Source organism: Chionomys nivalis, chromosome 3 (genome assembly GCF_950005125.1).
Source record: "Chionomys nivalis chromosome 3, mChiNiv1.1, whole genome shotgun sequence".
Classification (NCBI taxonomy): domain Eukaryota; kingdom Metazoa; phylum Chordata; class Mammalia; order Rodentia; family Cricetidae; genus Chionomys; species Chionomys nivalis.
In genome coordinates, this window is record NC_080088.1 from 46407285 (window position 1) to 46427709 (window position 20425).

The window sequence follows — 20425 nt, forward strand, 5'->3', positions numbered from 1 at the left end:
GAAGCCCTGTCTTAAAAAGAAAGAAAGAAAGAAAGAAAGAAAGAAAGAAAGAAAGAAAGAAAGAAAGAAAGAAAGAAAGAAAGAAAGAAAGAGGAGAGAGAGAGAGAGAGAGAGAGAGAGAGAGAGAGAGAGAGAGAGAGAGAAAGAAAGAAAGAAAAGAAAGAAAGAAGAAAGCCCTCTAGAGAACAAAACAATTATGTCCTAGACTTTTCCTAAATCCTGGGGGTCGGAGCTGATGTCAGGTCACAACGTCCTGATTTTCACAAACCTCTGTGCTGAGGCAACTGCCTGACCAGCTTTCCTGAAATCCCAAGTTTGTGCCTCTTAACTTCAGCCAGTGTGCAAGGACCCCACATCTTTATTGTAGCCCAGCGTGTAACTTGCCAGCGACACAGCATACACACATGTGTAGAAAATGAAACTATATAGCAGCTACTGAAAAAGGATGGATTATTTTCAACCAGGTGGGTCACTTCCATCATCCGGCCCTGCTAGGCTGAATCCAAGCATAGTTCATGGATTCATTCGCTCTTTCCTGAAATGCCCAGATTTTATCATAATCTTCTGGCTTCTAAAACTAAAAATAGCTCACTCTGAGGTACATATAAGATTTTGTCTCTCTCTCTCTCTCTCTCTCTCTCTGTGTGTGTGTGTGTGTGTGTGTGTGTGTGTATTCCTTCATTAAGATACAGCATGGTCCATGAATCTTTCAGACAATACAGAGTTTCAAAGGGTTTGACCACTGACCCTGCATGCCAAATCAATCAATGAAGAGACTGTAGCATTTAAAGATACAAACTTGGAATGTTTGTGTCTAAAAAAATGTTTGTGTAGCTTTTTGAGCTCTTAAACTCAGTGATGAACACAAAACACAGACCACTGGGCACACAGGGCCTCTGTGCTAACAGAAAAATTTAAAAGGTCAAGTTACAAGCCTCAGCATAGGAAAAAATGCAGCCGTGCCCAGGGTGTCTCCCTTCCCTTTTGTGTCACAGAATTTCAATTCCAAAATATATTTCATGGTTCACTGGAGAAATTCACAGCTTAAAAATATCTATATGAAGTGAAAAGATAGAGTCTTAAGGCTATTGGAGAGAAATCACTTGGTAAGTGTTATTTAAATAAGGCTTTCCTAGTAGAAATCCAGAAATAAAAATATCAGAAATGTTCTTGTGACAGTGACAGCCTCCATCCTCGGCTCCCTTCCAGCTGTCGTCTCTAGGTCCAGGTGTTCGATTTCCGCAGCTCGGCGCTAGCTCTCCACAGCCGCCCCAGTCTTGTTCTTGTTTAGTAAATCGAAGGTCTTCTGAAGCATAACGAGTGAGCTCTTCAGCTGCAAACAACATGACGAAAAATCAGACTGCATTTTTTACTGGCTACTTCACTCCAAAGGTTTTTTCTTTATGTTGATGCTCAGATAGAAATAGAACTTCACCATCCAGTACCCGATTCTGCTGCATGAACAGGTGCCGGAGGGTCTCGTTGGGTGTATTTGCTCTTACTCTTTTGGCTCTTTTTGGTCTGACTTTTGGGGGGTCCCACCACCCAGCTCCCAAATCCCACACAGAGGCTTAGTCCTAGTTTTGAGTGCCTGGCCTTCGCTTGACTTGATTCTTACCAGTTTTTCTTAAATTATCCCCCCCCCCCCCGCTCCGTTTTGCCTCTGGGCTTTTTCCTTTTCTTCTGTGTGTCTTATTTTTGCTCTTACTGCATGGCTGCCTGTATGGGTGACTGGCCCCTGATGTCCTCCTCCTTCTCCTTGTGCTCTTGTGCCTTCTTTCTTCCCAGGTGTCTCCTATTTATTCTCTGCCTGCCAACCCCGCCTACCCTTTCTCCCGCCTCGCTATGGGCCATTCAGCTCTTTATTGAACCATCAGGTGTTTTAGACAGGCCAAGAATCCGAGCTTCACAGAGTCAAACAAATGCATCATAAACAAGAGTAACACACCTTAAAATAATTTTCCATAACAAGAGGGCAGTACCTTCCAGAAGTCTATCTAAAGGGAATGCCTTGGTTTCTTAGAGGTTTCTCACAGCTCAGTGATCTCTTCACACTCTCCTCAACACCTCGAGCCCTGCAGCTAAGCCATCTAGCATCCTCTCCACAGTCCTACAGCTTCCCTATACACTGACCCCATAGAAGTTTCCCGAAGACCCTGTCTCTGAACTCCGGGATCACTATCCTACCTCAGATGTCTATGCTACTTTTAAAAACAGATTTGAAAACCTATTGGATAATTGATTTCTCTGATAAACTTGAAAGCAACATAAGACCAAGAAACATATCTTATTCCTTACTGTATTTGCTCATGTGTTCATTCAACAAACCTGGTGTCTGTTTCATGCTGGACACAATGCTAAGTGTGGAGTGCATAATGCTGAGCCAAGATGTTCCTAGACCTAGCCACGAAGAGCACAGGGGTCCAGCACAGCACGATTTATAGACGGGGTTATTGAGAAAGAGGAAAGGTTCCTCCTCTTTACAAGGCATGGTCATCCACCGAGAGGAAAGCATGAGAGAGAGAAGTGAGAATGATGAGGCGGGAGGGGAGAGTTACTAAGCAACTGTAGAGAAGGTCCATCTAAAGATAGCCCAGCTGAGGACCTGTCCATTCACACCCCTGAGGAACAGACTGGCCTACCTGTTCCAACATCACTATGGAATCTTGGAGCACTCCTTTTAAACGGTGAGCCTGATCTTTGTTCTTTTGAATATTTTCTGTTCTTGAGAACCTATCAGAGACTAAACTGGAAGAGAAAAAAATTCTAAAAAATCACGAAAATATCTGCTGACCTTATTTATAGAAATTATTGTGTCCCATGGATTGCAAACAAAGCACATCAAACCCTGCCACCACCACAAAAAATAAAAGTAACTTTTATTTTACTGCAAAAAATAGAAAGTAAAATAAAACTAAACACGTGTGACTATAAGATATAGCAGACCAGAGTTTCTAAAATTAAATTTCCAGTGACAAAGAAACAGGTGGTGACAACAGGCAGGGCTGGGGTGAGGAACTTACTTTAAAGATCTCTCTTCGTGGAGGTGAAACCGGTAGAAGGACTGAGCAGCGTGTTCTATCTTTGACAACTTCAGAAACAGCGTCACATTCAGCAGAACTAGCAACAGCAAACTGTGCAGAACAAATGACAGCTCGTTAACCCGCACTGAGCTGCACTGCAGGCTGCAGAGGTGGCCGGGCACCCAGGTGGTAGAGCAGGAGGATCTACTGTGATTCAAGACCACAGACAACCTGGGCTACAAAGCCAGACCCCGGCCTCCTCCTCCACCTCCCCAAATGAAGAAAATAAACAATATATATGCCAAAGCTCCCAACTCTATATGATCTAGGCGATTTTCTAGTTATTTAAATAAATTGTCCCCATTTCGTTATATAAAATAATTATCTTCAAGTATTACATGGACATCAAAGCTAGATTTGGGAAATGACTAGAGTGATGAGAACAGCCCTTCAAGAATCTCAGCTCACAGGTCGCCTCTGACCCCCCCCTCCCCGCCTCTCTTCTCTGCTGGAACCCAGCCAGGGCTGCGCGGCTACGGGTTTAGAATCTACCAGGTAAGCTTTCAGCGTCTATTTTTGGGTTATGTTGGCTTAAGCAATTACACACCCATAATACTGCATTTTAGAAGTGAAATGAAGATCAATATGCTGCTGATTTTAGGGACATCACAATGTTATCTTTTATTCCCAGTAGAAGCAAAAATGTGCATATATATGTATATATACATGTATACGTGTGTGCTGAATATATATTTGCATATTCAGCAAGTATATATGTGTATATATATTTATTCAGCAAGACTTTCTTCTTGTTAATCTTGAATAAAGGAAGTTCCAGATAAATCCTAATATATATTAATAATGATAAATATAAAATTTTACATGCAAATGTAATGTTTTGTTTTTAACAGAAGACTTTCAAATTAATACAGACCTCATTACACATGTATATAAACTGGCAAGTAGTATCATATGTCTTTACTTATTTTGTTTTGTTAAAAGATTTATGTACCTCAAATTGGACATATTGGGTCTGAGGGTATAGCTCAGCGGTACAGTACTTATGTAGCATGAACAGAACCCTGGGTTTGATTCCAGGGAGCACAGAAAATTAAAAAGTATATATATACATATGGTGTGTGAAAAACTAAAAGTAACAGGAGAATCAAATCTGTGAAATTATCATGGCACTGAAGTGATGTATGTGGACACACACATACATACATATTTCCAGATTTGAATATAAATGCATTTTTCTACAAAGTAATATAATGATATTTGTCATTCAAAAATAAACTGATTTAATTAGAATCTGAAAACCTTTCCTAAAACTCAAAGGGAAATCTGAGAGCAGTGGTGTATGCAGGCTATCCCAGCATAAAGGAGGCTGAGGCAGGAGGATCATGAGATAGCTCAAGGGTAGCCTAGACTTCATACTAACAAAAAACACACTAATGAGGATAACAGAGTATCTCCTGCTTGTTCTGAGATCTGTAGTAAGGAAAACAGCTAAGAGCCTCATTCCAAAAGTTATCACCCAATCTGTCACTGAGTCAGAACCATTTATACCATCAAGGGACTCCCCCAAGGTCCCCATGCAGCCATGTACACTTAGAGTTCTTAGGTGTGACTTCATGGGTAGGTTCCTATAGTGTACCCCAAAGTTCAGACTAATTGCCTAATATTTTTCATGCTGTGATGCTTAGATCATTCATATCTAGGGTGTGTGCTTTACAATTCATCACCAGCTGCCCGTCCAGGGTTTTTGTGTCCATCACCAACATGGCTGCTCACAATTCTCTGTAACTCCAGGCCCAGGGGATCCAGCACCCTCTTCTGGCCTCCTTAGTTACCAGGCATGCACGTGATGCACAGAAGGACAAACAGGCAAACACCCATACACATAAACATAAATTTTAAAAAATTGTTAAATGTTTTAAAAACTCCTGATCACTATTCAAAGTCTACTGAATCGGCCTTTGAACTCAGGGCTGAAAATCTGCATTTTATCCCACTCCTAACTAATCCCTATTCACATAAACATGGGAACCACTGACATAGTTAAGCAAAGTAGAAGGATTTTATGGGAATATGACCAACATGTATTTTCTTTAAATTTATGGAACTTCCCATAAAAACCCACAGAATCCATAGAAATGAGTCAAATTGTTTTTTAAAAAATGCTTAGTGTATATTTTATATTCCCTTAAATTTTATAATTCTGAAAAATCATATATCAAAAGCTATCACACCGAAACCTGTCAGACTGTTTCTATGAGTCAGCAACAGTCAATAGTGACCATTTCTACCCAGTAAAACACAAACGCAGGAGCTGTTGAGATGGCACAGTGGTTAAGGACACTGACTGCTCTATCGAGCACCAGGGTTTGGTTCCCAGCACCCACAGAACAGCTCACAACCGTCTGTAGCTCCAGTTCCAAGGGATCCATGCCCTCTTCTGCCCTCCAAAGGCACTGCACACAGAGACATGATATAAGAATAAATCCAGAGAGAGAGAGAGAGAGAGAGAGAGAGAGAGAAACAAATGCCTTCCAATTCTTTTGCAAACTATTTAAAAACAAACAGAGATATAAACCAAGTAATGGGCTGGAGAGATGGCTCAGAGGTAAGAGCACTGGCTGCTCTTCCAGAGGTCAATTCCCAGCAACCACATGGTGGCTCACAACCATCTGTAATGAGATCTGGTGCCCTCTTCTGGCCTGCAGACATGCATGCAGACAGAACACTGTATATATAATAAAAAATTTTAAAAACCAAGTAAGTACAATGAATACTCACAAAACGCTCATCACTACAATCAGAGCGGTGTCACAGCTGTCCACGGTCTTTCTCTTTCCTGTAGGTGAAAGTGAGAGTGAGAACTGTGAACGCTGCTGAAAGTTAATAATCATCCAAAATCAACCTGAAAAAATATGTCATTTGTAAAGACAAAATGATTTAGGGTGAAGTCTCTGCACTTTTTATTTTTTAGACTCGTGATACCCTGGGTAAAATGTGAAACAAACCTAAAAGGAGATAAGCCACGGCAGATCTTCAAATCTGAGACATGTTACAAATTAATTTACTATGAAATTAAATAATACATAGCACATGATGTAATGCTAAGAACATTGAGCTTATCTAATATATAACATTATTCTCCTTTAAAAAAAAGTAACCAATCACTGTGACCCAAAAAATTATGTTTCAAAATTAAAAAGCTATTGATCTTAATCAGTGGTTAGACATAGTTACACAAAGTTAAAAGTCTAATGGGGACATGGTAATGTGAGGGGATCAAAGGGGCTGACAGCCTTAGAGCTGTGGAAGGGATAACAGTATAGGAAAGAGTCTGTGGAAACGAAAGTCACGTTCCACCTCTGCAGTTTGCCTAGGCTAGCCCCGACAGTACACTCAGAGCTAAACATCAGGTATCTGTACACGTTAAGCAGGAAATAAACAAGTAAACTGCCCAGAGCTTGGATTTAGTGACTCATTGGTGACAGTAGCCAGCTGGACAGCACAGACAGCTGAAGGGACATTTCTAAGCAGCCCCAACCAACTGCTGTTATGAAGGGATTTGGTACAGTGCCATCAGACTTGAGATTTTATTTAAATATCCTTTTTTTTTTCTTCCTTTTTGAGGCAGCATTTCAGTATGTAATTCTGGCTGCCCTGGAACTCACGAGGTAGACCAGCTGGCCTCAAACTCACGGAGATCTGCCTGCCTCCGTCTGAGTGCTGGAACTAAAGGCATGTGCCAGTACAGTCAGCCTGAAACTTTTAAATGCTCTGTGGACCAAACAAAATACTCTACTAGCCACATGCCTGCCATGTCCCAACTCTTCCTTTAGGCTTCTATGTAGCCGTCATTAAGAAACTCAGAGTATATTAAATATTATCCAAAAGGAGAGGAAGGTAGACTTCCTTAAATGACATTCTTCATGAACAAGAGACACCTCGTGCATCCTGAGGCTAAAATCTTTTGTCTGTTTAACAGAAACAAATACCTGTAACGTCCCCTTTGGCCTCGAAGCCCACATCTATAGAAGAACGCTGAGAGGGCAGCTTAGGAACTGTTTCAGCCGTTCGATTCAAGGTCCGCCTTCTCCGTCGTAGGCTACTGAGTTTTCCAGGGTCTTCGATGGATTGATTTAACACAGACTCTTCCATTAATAAATCTGATTCTAAGGTGAAAAATTTAAAACAATAGGAAAAGAAGGAAGCCTTCTCAGCTGTAAGGCCTAGGCTGTGTGTGTGTGTATGTGTGCGCGCACACGCGCGCGCGTGTGTGTGTGTCCACGCATGTGTGCATACACAGGTTTGCTTGTTTGAGCCTTGATAATCTTTTCTAATCATGTGTTAGGTTTTACAGACTAGATTCAAACTTTATTCTTAATTAAAAGCTTTGGAGACTACAATGACCCTATAATGAGGCTTCATTATTCTAGGAAGAATGTTTATCAATAAATGATGGGATCATCAGTGGAAACTCGCTACGTGCTATATTAAATATTAACATAATGGCTTCAGTTATGGAAACAACAGCTCCACATACTTCCATGAGGTCATTAGAAAGCATTCCAAAATAGAGCCCAGTTTTTCCTAACCCTAAAGTGAAGAGAAACATGTAGATGTTGTAAGGTTTGCAAAGGAACATTCTGGCAAGGGGGATCTTCAAACAACCTAAAAATCCCTTTTTTTTTTTGTCATTTATTTCAACCCTTTCCTTTCTCAGTTTTTCATCCAAATCTCATTATCCAATAGCCAAGCTCATGTTTAAGCTTCATTTTCTCTGTTGCTGATGAGAAGTTTAATAATGAAACAGTCAAAGGGAAAAGAGCTGGAGGACAAATGACCAACAAAATAAACCATGCAGCCTAAGTCGCTCAAGCTGATTGGCCTCAGCTTTTCCTTCAGTAAAATTAATTATGTTCACATATGTGCGGTGTTCCCTCATGGATTTATTAAGAATATCCCAGCACAACAGCCGCATTGCTTCTCACGGTCATCTACCAGTACCCCCTCCACAAATCCATATAAACAGAGTGCCATTGCCAAGTGGGCCTACATAAGCCCAGGAAAGCTACGGCCAAGAAGGCAGGTGTGGGCCCGGGGTTCTGCAGATGTGAGAGAGGGTGAGTGACTCCATAACCAATTTTGTAATCCCAAACTGTGGTCAGCCTCCTGTCTCCTTGCAAAGGCAAGCAGTGTGTGATCTTGGACAAGTCACTTAACCCTACTTTGATTTCCTCTGTAGTCAAATGGGAAACACCAATCATAGCTACACTTCCCAGGGCTGTTGTGAGTATGGAATGTTCACACTATGATATACATTTTAATTCTGTGGCGGGCATAAAATAAACATTAAATAAGCATCATTAGCAACAATAACTGAGATTTTAAAACCCCACAATTGACAGAGCAAGTGAGGAGTGGAAGCCACTTCCGTGAGCATCATTCCAGCCTTGTCACCTGGACCCTTCATGTCCTAATGAAGGACAACACATTTGCTAGTAAATACGACCTGGACACAAACAGATGCAGCAAAACTTTACAGACCGAGCTGTTTGAAGTAGCTCTCCAGCGAACTCCAGGAATTCTTCTCAATTAAAGACTTGATAATGCCCCATGGTTGCTTCCTGTATCTCACGTCTGTGGAAACTCTAATAGGGTGAGAAGAGACAGACGTTAGCCAGCAGAAGAGACCAGGTGAGTTCAGGGCAGTGTGGCCATAGACTACTTCAGCTATCCCACTGCGACAAAACCTAAGGTTACATTCTGTGGAAAGCCGAAAGAACGATATGACATTACCATTATAAAATAAAAATTTGTTCTTCTTTTAAAACCATTGTGAGCTGCTACTAACCTCATCAAATTATAATATTCTACCCTCACAGAAATAGCCATGAAAGCTTCAATAAATGCTAAGAAATTAAGTTGGCAGTAATGGTATATGCCTTTAATCCCAGCACTTGAGAGGCAGAGGCAGGTGGATCTCTATGAGTTTGAGACCAGCCAAGTCGATAGAGCAAGTTCCAGGACAGCCAGGGCTACACAGAGAAACCCTGCCTTGAAACATAAAAAGGAAGGAAGGAAGGAGAGGGAGAGAGGGAGAGAATTAAATAAATCTCTAAATGCCTGGGAGGGGGGCATCAAATCTCTTGATCACACACTAGCTGGAAGTAATTCTATTCCTTAACTCCGATCAAAGCCTATGATGGCCACCGCTCTTCAAGGCAGCAGCATTCCTTACTGCCCACTGCAGCTGAGTCCCTTACTGCTCACCACACCTTCCTGTGGAACTCCTGGCCCCTGTGACCCTTAGACTTGGTCATGTGACTTGTTGTGGCCAGTTCTATGGCTTTTTCTTCCTGTGGCAACTGAAGAACTCTTGTTCTAGCCTGTGCAGCCCCAGAATCTCAAAGCCTTTATCAGTTTCAGTCTTAGTGAGGACTTATACCCTTCTGATCACTGCTGGACATGTAAATTGGGCAAGAAGTAAAGTTTTGTTGTGCTTGACTAAGAATTCAAGGCTAATATTATGTAGCATACTGTGGACTACTTTAAAACATACACTTGCGATTGCTCACCTCAGCCTGCATCTCTGCTTTGCAGATCGGACGATACAGTACCTATTCAGCGTATAGAAGTAGTCGTGGTAGGGAACGTCATGTGTCAGGACTTCTGAATCTACTAAATAAAATTGTGCTTCCCGGCTTTCCTTATACAGTGTCTGCCGAAATAAGATGCAAATGCCTATTTTCAATATTTTTATGTTCTCAGCTATTTAGAACAAATATACTGAAGTTCCTTCTCACAAGTACGAAAGACATCAAAAATCTTAATGACAAGCCGGGACTGAATGAGAAATAAGTTGCAGAGTCTTTCTGAGTTTATTGGCTATAATGAATTTTAAGTTAAAAATTGACAATTCAAAATCAATTGAATAATGCCAAGGGCCACAACTCCCACATTCACTGAAGTTTAACAGAACCAAATGTCAACGGGGGGGGGGGGGGGGGGGCGGGGAATAAATGATGCAACTAGACCAAACATCACTTTCCCTGAACAGGACGTAGGGAGCTGTCAGGCGAACATTTCTCATTTTAACAGCCTTCCACCTGTCCTTGAAGGAGGAAGGACTGACTGCTACTTATGGAAGATTCTCCTATGCCGAAAGACTGATCTCTTCGTATCTGTGACAATCTTTTAAAAATGATATGTAAGACAGGAAGTCACATTCTCTTTGCCCCGATGGAGAAAACTGCAGCAGCACCCCGCCTTCAGGAGTTCATGCACTTCATATCACAAGCTGCTGCTCAGATTGGCCAAACATGCTCTGCTCTGGCCAGTACCGCATTCGTCCTGACGAAGACTCCAGGCTTGTACTTAGTTTCTAAAACTCCTATGTTTTCCCGTGTGTCACTGCAGCTACCTAGCTCTTTGGCTTCCTCCCTGACATGATCCTATAAATTAGATTTTAGAAGTGTTTGTTTTAAAATCTTCTATTATGGTCAAGCGGTGGTGGCACATGCCTTTAATCCCAGCCCTTGGGAGGCAGAAGCAGGTGAATCTCTGTAAGTTCATGGCAAGCCTGGCCTACACAGCAAGTTCTAGGCAGGTGGTCTATTTGACCAGGGGTGGAAGGGTGTGCTTTCTAGGCTTTGAAGCCCTTTCTAACCTGTGACAGTTCATCATCCCTGCCAGGTGTTGGGTAAAATTGTCTCATAAACTGTTGCCTGTGACAGGCAACATCTCTCCTGCTGCAGGCATGACCCCTCCAGAACCCTGAGAGAGTCACTCACCTGCTTTTCTGTGGCAGCAGTGTATTTCCCCGTAAGTGGATTACTGAGGACTATAGTGTAGGTCATGGTTCTCAGCTGATCGCCTCCAGACTCAACTGTCCAGGGTGTAGATACCACATCTAATCAGAGCAAACAGAGAGACTTTAAGTTGAACCCAGGGTGCAGTTGGAGAATTATATAAATGTTTACAAGCAGAATCTGTCCAAGTTTTACAACCACATTAGAAAAGGAAGCATCACACACCTAAGAGTTGACCATTAAGGACATGCTATAAATATAACAGGTTTAGGTGCTGTGGGACAATGGTCTTGTACTTTGTAAAGATTTGTCAGTGTGTTATTTTAATAAAACGCTGATTGGCCAGTAGCCAGGCAGGAAGTATAGATGGAGCAACCAGGACAGGAGAATTCTGGGAAGAGGAAAGTGTCAGTCTGCAGTTGTCACGCAGACACAGAGGAAGCAAGATGAGAAGGCCTCACTAATAAAAGGTACCAAGCCACATGGCTAACACAGACAAGAATTATGGGCTAATTTAAGATGTAAGAATTAGTTAATAAAAAGCCTGAACTAATAGGCCAACTAGTTTTAATTAATGTAGACCTCTGTGTGTTTCTTTGGGACTGAATGGCTTGGGACTGGGTAGGACAGAAACCTCTGTCAACATTTAGGCATTCATTCAAAAACATATGTACACTAAAGCAAAGAAAACTAGCCTACAATTCACAATCCCAGAGAACCTAGACAACAATGAGGACCCTAAGAGAGAAATACATGGATCTAATCTACATGGGAAGTAGAAAAAGACAAGATCTCCTGAGCAAATTGGGAGCATAGGGACCAAGGGAGAGGATTGAAAGGGGTGGGGGGAGGCAGGGAGGGGAGCAGAGAAAAATGTATAGCTAAATAAAAACAATAATAAAAAAGAAGCCATTTCTTCTTAAAAAATGTACACTTAATTTCAAAGAACTTTTTCAGATTATCTGGTTATATAAAAGCCTACTCCAAGAAAACACAAATAATCTACTGCTAATCAGAAATAGGATCTGCAGTGATCATTGAATCCTGTTATTGAAAGTCCATACTATTGAAATAAAGCAACCATCAGGATCTATTTTCCCATGCTTGTTACACTTGGATCTTTAGCATGTTACCAACAACGCCTACCGAATCATTATTTGCCAGAATATCCTCTGATACACATCATATTGGAAGAGACAGTCATCAATACTGAAGTAAAGTTCTTTATCAGATAAAACATCAAGAATGAAATTTTGAGCCGGGCGATGATGGTGCACGCCTTTAATCCCAGCACTCGTGAGGCAGAGGCAGGCGGATCTCTTTGAGTTCGAGACCAGCCTGGTCTACAGAGCTAGTTCCAGGACAGGCTCCAAAGCCACAGAGAAACCCTGTCTCGAAAAACCAAAACCAAAAAAAATAAAATAAAATAAAATAAAATAAAAAAAAATAAAAAAGAAATTTTGGGCTGGAGAGATGGCTCAGAGGTTAAGAGCGCTGCAGCTCTTCCAGGGGTCCTGAGCTCAATTCCCAGCAACCACATGGTGGCTCACAACCACCTAAGATGAGATCTGTTGCCCCCTTCTGGTGTGCAGTCAAACATGCAGACAGAACACTGTATACATAATAAATAAATAAATCTTGAAAAAAAGGAATGAAATTATAAGAAAAGAGCAAAAGACAAGAGGATATATTGTGTCATTTTTATGGAGCTAATGTAAAAATGAAAAAGACAGAAATTGCTGAATACTTTAAGAATCATTTGTTTTTGATAAACAAAAACAATTTAAATTGGTGAAACTTCACACCCATCAGGGTGGCTATTGTGTAATACTAGAAGTAAGGAGTGTCGATGACTCTGTGGCGTAGCAGTCTCTATGCACTGCTAGTAGGACTGTAAAATGATACAGTTATAGAATACAGAATGGCTGAGCCTCAAAAAAAAAAAATAAAGTTAGCCTTGGATGTAACAAACTGCCTCTAGACAACTAATATACAGAGAGCAGAGTTCAAAGTGAGGACTTAAGTAGGTATCTGCATATTACTGGCCAGAGCAGTGTTTCTTTCAGAGTAGCTAACAGTTATAAATACAAATGTCACTAATGGATGAGTGGACACACAGAATATGGTATTATATATGAATACATGGAATATAATTCTGCCTTTAAAGAAGGTGGGATTCTCCTACATGTCCCTCATGGATGGATGGATTTGAAGACATAATGTTATGTGTAAAACTTCTCAGTAAAAGGCAAATGTTACTGAAGAGCAGTCCAAATTCCCTGCCCTGCGGGAAGTCCAAGGTCCTCCCACTTCTATCTAGGTCCAGGAAGGTGAGCATCCAAAACAGGCTAAGCTCCCACAAAGCCAGTTCATGTATTAGGATCGAAACCTAGTGCCATTGTCCTTGGCTTCTCATCAGCCTTCATTGTCTACCATGTTCAGAGAGTCCAGTTTCAACCCATGCTTATTCAGTCCCAGTCCAGCTGGAATTTGGACTGCTCTTCAGTATCGAGAGGGAGGGGGAATGGAGTGGGGGGAGGAGAAGAGGAGTGGGGATAAGGGGAGGGGAGTGGGGGGAGGGGCAATATGTGGGAGGAGGGGGAGGGAAATGGGAAACAGGGAGCAGGTGGAAATTTTAATTAAAAAAGAATAAAAATAAATAATAATAATAATAAAGGCAAATGTTAGAGACCTTCATTTATATGAAGAAGCCTGAGTAGTTAAATTCACAAATGTAAAAGATGGAACGGGGGTTCCTTAGGAACTAGGGAGGGACAAACGGAGAGTTGTTGTTTATAGGTTCAGAGTTTCTATTTGGGATGACAACAAAAGTCTGGAGCTGAATTGGTGATGGTCACACAATGAATGTACGGAACGCCTCTGAACTGTGTGCTGAGAAACAGCAAGCTTCATATCATGTGCGTTTCTCCACAACTTTAAAATCTGAGCCCAGGTAAGGTAAATATGGATGCTATTATACTAGTAATGCAGCTTCTCTGAAGGTTTACATTTATCTAAATGAAAAATATTTTAAATTGACTTTTTAATTAGAATGATGGTATGCAACTGTAAATAGAAATTAAAGAGACTGACAATTTAAAAGTTTCTTTTTTTTTTTTTTTTTTTGGTTTTTCGAGACAGGGTTTCTCTGTGGTTTTGGAGCCTGTCCTGGAACTAGCTCTGTAGACCAGGCTGGTCTCGAACTCACAGAGATCCGCCTGCCTCTGCCTCCGGAGTGCTGGGATTAAAGGCGTGCGCCATCTTCGCCCGGCTAAAGTTTCTTATTAAAATAGATCTATGGGGCTGGTGAAATGACTCAGGAGATATTTTATTTTTCGCCATGATAAAATACCATGACCCAAAGCCCCCAATAACATACTTCCTCCAGCAAGAAGACTTCACCACCTAAAATTCTACAGCCTCTGCAAACAGCGCCACCAACTGGAGACCTGGTATTCAAATGCCGGTGGGGGACATTTCTCATTCAAACCATTATAACAGGTAAAGGTACTTGGCATCAACCCTGCTAACCCAAGTTTGATTTTCTGAACCCCCATGGTAGAAAAAGAAAACCGTCTCTCTCTCTCTCTCTCTCTCTCTCTCTCTCTCTCTCTCTCTCTCTCTCTCATACACACACACACACACACACATACACACACACACACATGCACTAGCATGCACACGTATGCATGCACATTGTGAAAAACTAGAAGAAAAAGAAACAACTTTAATTACTAGGTAGCAGGTTCTAAGAATAACTATGATTTTAGTGACAAGCAAATTATCCTTTGGAGAAAAGCCTCTTGACTCATTCCAGGACTACCCTGTAGTGTGCCTATAACTGCCAGACTTTGAGAAAGCTGGAAGCCTTTGATCCCAAAGCTATTCATGACACCAGAGAGTGGACATAGTCATCCATGATGAAGCCAGATAGGCACTAGACAACAAATACAGTTGTGCTTCAAGAAGCAAACTCTGCTCCATACCGACTTTACTGACCAGTGGTGCTTCCTGGACATAAAGAGGACAGCATCCCATCAACAGCCATTGCTTAGCAACTACGGGATGAACCATTCCTGACTCTTCACAAGTATCAAGTCCTCCAGATAGAAGTGAATAGTAAAGTACAAAATGGATTCAAAAGAGATACAGTTAAGTTAAATATGAGCCACTGGGCAGAGGATGACTTACACCTCCGAGACATTCCATGTTTTTAATGGAAAATAGAAAATACATTCTCAAAGTCATGAAACACAGGATATAATCACAAAGTTCCATATCAACAGAATCCCTTTGCTACTCTACTGTGGAGAAGAGCATTCATTTTTGGTCCTGGATTATCTATCATTGATCTTACCTATGAATTGTGCTTTTGTGGATGATTCAAATAACCTAATGGTTAACAAAAATCCTTAGGTTATAGAATTGATTCACTGACCATGTCAAATGGCTTACCTTGTACAAAAGTCTACTGCTATGGTGTTCTAATTTTATATGGTTGACTTGTAGCATTAAAAAATATTTGGAACAATTGATATAAATTCATTTTTTAAACTTACTATAAACTTGTTTGACCTATTTAGGCCGAGCGGTGGTGGCGCATGCCTTTAATCCCAACACTTGGGAGGCAGAGGCAGGCGGATCTCTGTGAGTTCAAGACCAGCCTGGTCTACAAGAGCTAGCTCCAGGACAGGCTCCAAAACCACAGAGAAACCCTGTCTCGAAAAAAAAACCAAAAAACAAAACTTGTTTGACTTATTTAATGAAGAAGAACTTTTAGCACACGAGCAATGAAATTCTCCTGAGAGTGTTATCAGCTCTATAAAACTATTATATCATTATGTCATAAACTATAAAACATCATATCATAGGTACTGTGATCAAAGGGCACAGCTCCATCATTTTCACATAGGAAGCACACAGAGACACTAGTACTCCAACTAAGATGTGAAACTTCTTATCTGCATCTGAAAGCAGCCTCCCAGGCTTTACCCATCTACCCCTCATCACAGGAACCATGAGCACACTGACTTCCATGTCTCGGTCAAGCAATTACACATCATGCAGGCTTTGCATCTAGTTTCTTTTGTTTAACACTGTGTCTGTGAGGCCCACTCACAGTTGTAGGTGGGAGTTCTGTGGGAACTCAAAAATGTAAGCCTATTCCACCTTGTCTGAAGGTCAAAAAGTTCGAGCTTATTATAGCTCTTTCAAAGTTATTGATAGCAAGTGTGGCTACAAAACAAGATATACTGACCTAGGGTGTGGTCACTTGGTGTTCTGGACATTAAGATGGCCCATAGAGGTAGATCTGCTCCACCCTGACCAAAGGTCAGAGAATTCAAGCGTGCTTCTGCTCCTTCTTTTGGAATGGAGGTTTGACTTAGGGAGTGGCTGCCTGCAGGATACTTGATCTAGGGTGTGTTCACTATCCTAAACATCTAATGTTTTGCTCAGGAATTAATGGTCTGATGTCTCAAGTATGGAAGTAAGTAACTACTTTGGTTGTCCTTTGTATCATGTTAAAGCAGTCTTTTACCTTCTCCCCACCCCCTTCTGTGTTGGGGTATAAAAGAGTATGGTAAATAAATGCAGGCAAGTTTCAGCATTCAGGATCCACTGGGTTGGCCTCCCGGTACTATCCTGTGTCTCTGTGTTTCTTTCTGATCTCTATTCCTCCCTACCTAACATTTCTAATCCTCACACCCCTACCCTGGAACATACAAACCCACTTGTGGCTAGGACTGTGGCAGAAGTCACCCCAAAAAGGTGTTTCAAGACAGAGTTCACTGTTGTTTGCATTAGTATATGGAATTCTTTAATGGAAATTTAATATAATTTTGTCACTCTATTAATGATGGATGTTTGAGATCATAAATGATGTTGCCATAATCCCAGTAATTGTCAGAGTACACACACCCAATTACACACCCAATTCTGGTGAAGGTGTACTTCAGATGGAAGGACAGAGTGCAGGAAATAAGAGCTGTAACAGACACTACAGGCCGTTTGACCAAGTGATTGCTTCAGTGTATACTCCACATGAATCCAGTTGTCACAGAACGGAACCCTTTCCAATAGGGTCTGACTCCACTGAATAGGTACATTGATGAATAACTGCAATTTTTAAAGGGTATAAATCTTTTTTTTAATATTTATTTATTTATTATGTATACAATATTCTGTCTGTGTGTATGCCTGAAGGCCAGAAGAGGGCGCCAGACCTCTTTACAGATGGTTGTGAGCCACCATGTGGTTGCTGGGAATTGAACTCAGGACCTTTGGAAGATCAGGCAATGCTCTTAACCACTGAGCCATCTCTCCAGCCCCCTAAAGGGTATAAATCTAACCTTAAGTAGCACCTAATTAAACAATTATATTGGTCACATGTGAATTTAACTAAACATTTAAATCATTGTTTGTTTGTTTGCTTTTGGATTTTTCGAGACAGGGTTTCTCTGTAGCTTTTTGGTTCCTGTCCTGGAACTAGCTCTTGTAGACCAGGCTGGCCTCGAACTCACAGAGATCGGCACACTTTAGGGGTTGAAGAGATGGCAGTTAAGAATAGTTAAGAGTGCCAGATGGTCGTGGCACACGCCTTTAATCCCAGCACTTGGGAGGCAGAGGCAGGCGGATCTCTGTGAGTTTGAGTCCAGTCTACAAGAGCTAGTTCCAGGACAGGCTCCAAAGCTACAGAGAAACTCTGTCTTGAAAAATAAAAACAACAACAACAACAACAAAAAACAGTTAAGAGCACTGACTGCTCTATCAGAAGACCTGGGTTCAATTCCCAGCACCCACATGGCAGCTTACAACTGTCTGTAACTTCAATTCCTAGGTACCAACACCCTCACACAGATATACATGTAGGCAAAATACCAATGCATATAAAATAAAGATAAATAAATTATTAAAAAAAGTAAAATCAACACCTTAAAATCAAAGTGTATCTAATGCCTCCCCACAAAATCAGTCCCAAACCTCTAAGGATAATCCTCCCAAACTCATTGTTAGGTAAGAACAGAAGACTGACCTATTATATTTCTAGAAGTAGTGAATCTCTGCATAAAGTGTGAGCTAGTGAAGAGCAGTTCAAACATTCTCTCAGCACTCATGTGAAAAATGCGGTTGATATAAAGTCTTCCTTGAAGATCTTTCTCCGGAATATTTTCTAGAAAAACAAAACACAAACCAGAGGAGAAGAAATTAAGGAAAGACAATTTCAATATTTGAGGGAGAACTGTGTTTTATTTTGGCCTTGATACAAAAAGTTTTTAAATGTGATTATCCTGCTTCAGAATAATAAAAATACTGCAAATTGGAAGATATATATATATACATAAAAAACATAAGCGTATGTACTTGACTAAATAAGACCACCATCTCCAATTATTAAAATCCAAAATACACAGAAATACTTAACTAGAATAATATTGAACTCCTTCTATAAGATACCATGCATATGAATGTTTAATATGTGATAAAAGAAATAATAATTATCAGAGCCATTTCAAGTCATACCACCAAATACATTCGGTCGATATTAAGTAGCCAGTGATTCTATTTGCTGCATGCACTAACACATCGGTCCAATGATCTCACTTGGTTTACCAGACAGGTGTCACCATATTCATAGTGTATTCTGTGGAGGCTCGAAAATGTGAGACTATCTCCATGTTGACCAAAAGTCAGGGAGTTGGAACTTACCTCTACTTCCTTCAAGGTTATTGTGCTTCTACCTCAAACAAAGGTCCCACCTAGCAGTTGAACAGGAGTTCTGCTCTCTCAAGGTTACTGTCAACAGGAAGAGGTATTTTTGTCGAGGTTGATCCCCAACAGTATTCTCAGTGCTCTACATTAAAATGGGAATAACAATTCCTCCTAAAAAAGTATTCACCAAAGCTGAATAATGGCCAGTAGAACAGTACTTGGTCTACCTGGGAACTTGATAGTTAGGTATCTGCTGAAAATTACTGCAGCAAATGAAGTAATGTCTGTTCACCCCTTCTGATGTTCCTATAGCCATCTCTCTGTCAGTGTTCCCGTGGTCATCTCTCTGTCAGTGTTCCCGTGGTCATCTCTATGTCAGTGTTCCCGTGGTCATCTCTCTGTCAGTGTTCCCGTGGTCATCTCTCTGTCAGTGTTCCCGTGGTCATCTCTCTGTCAGTGTTCCCGTGGTCATCTCTCTGTCAGTGTTCCCGTGGTCATCTCTATGTCAGTGTTCCCGTGGTCATCTCTATGTCAGTGTTCCCGTGGTCATCTCTCTGTCAGTGTTCCCGTGGTCATCTCTCTGTCAGTGTTCCCGTGGTCATCTCTATGTCAGTGTTCCCGTGGTCATCTCTCTGTCAGTGTTCCCGTGGTCATCTCTCTGTCAGTGTTCCCGTAGTCATCTCTCTGTCAGTGTTCCCGTAGTCATCTCTCTGTCAGTGTTCCCGTGGTCAGCTCTCTGTCAGTGTTCCCGTGGTCATCTCTATGTCAGTGTTCCCGTGGTCAGCTCTCTGTCAGTGTTCCTGTGGTCATCTCTATGTCAGTGTTCCCGTGGTCAGCTCTCTGTCAGTGTTCACATGGTCAGCTCTCTGTCAGTGTTCACATGGTCAGCTCTATGTCAGTGTTCCTGTGGTCATCTCTGTCAGTGTTCCCGTGGTCATCTCTATGTCAGTGTTCCTGTGGTCATCTCTGTCAGTGTTCCCGTGGTCATCTCTATGTCAGTGTTCACATGGTCATCTCTATGTCAGTGTTCACATGGTCAGCTCTATGTCAGTGTTCCCGTGGTCATCTCTCTGTCAGTGTTCCTGTGGTCATCTCTGTCAGTGTTTCTGTGGTCATCTCTATGTCAGTGTTCCCATGGTCATTTCTATGTCATTATTCACATATGTGATCATATCTATGTCAGTGTTCCCATGGTCATGTCCATGTCAGACATTGTGCCAACCACCTTCCAGCCTTATGAAGTCCTTTGGAAAGACTTCTTCCTCTATGGAGGAGGAGGATGTGGTGGAGAGACAGCTGTCAAGATGTCAAGGCCAGGAATGACTGCTCTGAAATTTGAATCCTTTCCAGCACACAAAAAGTGCCCTGTGTTTTATATAGCCAGCAAGAGTCTAACTGAAAAAACTATTTTTAAAAATTGGGGAAAAAAGGAAAGGAAAAGAGCAGAAATCGAAGCCTGGTGCACAATGAACATAGTGGAAACACAACACAAAATTTTACTGATCTGAGGACAGTGACTGTCCTCACCCTCCACCAATACACAATAAAAACCATAGCAAGAGCTCCAAACATCAGAAACCAAGCTCCAAGGGTTATCTGTATGAAGAATCAATCTGTCAATATTAACCTACGGGAACCAGTGTGGTTCAACAAAAGGCATGGTCTACAAACCAGAAAAGCATCTAAGCCTGCCCCCACAACTAATGTTTGCTCCCTCACTATCGATTTGTGTGTAGAGCATTTACAAATGCCATGTAGATATCAATTTACCCTCTTCTTGTAAAAACACTATTTATCGGCAGAACAATTCACTGAAATTTCAAAGAGCTCCTTGGGTGTAGAAATCATCCCTGAAATTAGGCAATT

General features: G+C 41.3%; 1 protein-coding gene across 2 annotated transcripts in view; it reads right to left on the reverse strand.

The window, feature by feature from the left end:
• Nucleotides 1-161: 161 nt before the first annotated feature.
• Nucleotides 162-20425, reverse strand: part of Gramd1c (GRAM domain containing 1C) — a 79412-nt gene continuing 59148 nt past the window's right edge. For both annotated transcript variants that reach the window (XM_057764899.1, XM_057764901.1), the window contains 9 exons: nucleotides 17883-18020; nucleotides 10832-10950; nucleotides 9617-9759; nucleotides 8586-8689; nucleotides 7034-7210; nucleotides 5823-5880; nucleotides 3024-3134; nucleotides 2643-2748; nucleotides 162-1333 (listed from right to left, as the gene is read on the reverse strand). In XM_057764899.1, the coding sequence (XP_057620882.1) occupies nucleotides 1253-1333; nucleotides 2643-2748; nucleotides 3024-3134; nucleotides 5823-5880; nucleotides 7034-7210; nucleotides 8586-8689; nucleotides 9617-9759; nucleotides 10832-10950; nucleotides 17883-18020 (1037 nt within the window). In that variant the 3' untranslated portion in view covers nucleotides 162-1252. The remainder of the gene's footprint in view (nucleotides 1334-2642; nucleotides 2749-3023; nucleotides 3135-5822; nucleotides 5881-7033; nucleotides 7211-8585; nucleotides 8690-9616; nucleotides 9760-10831; nucleotides 10951-17882; nucleotides 18021-20425) is intronic.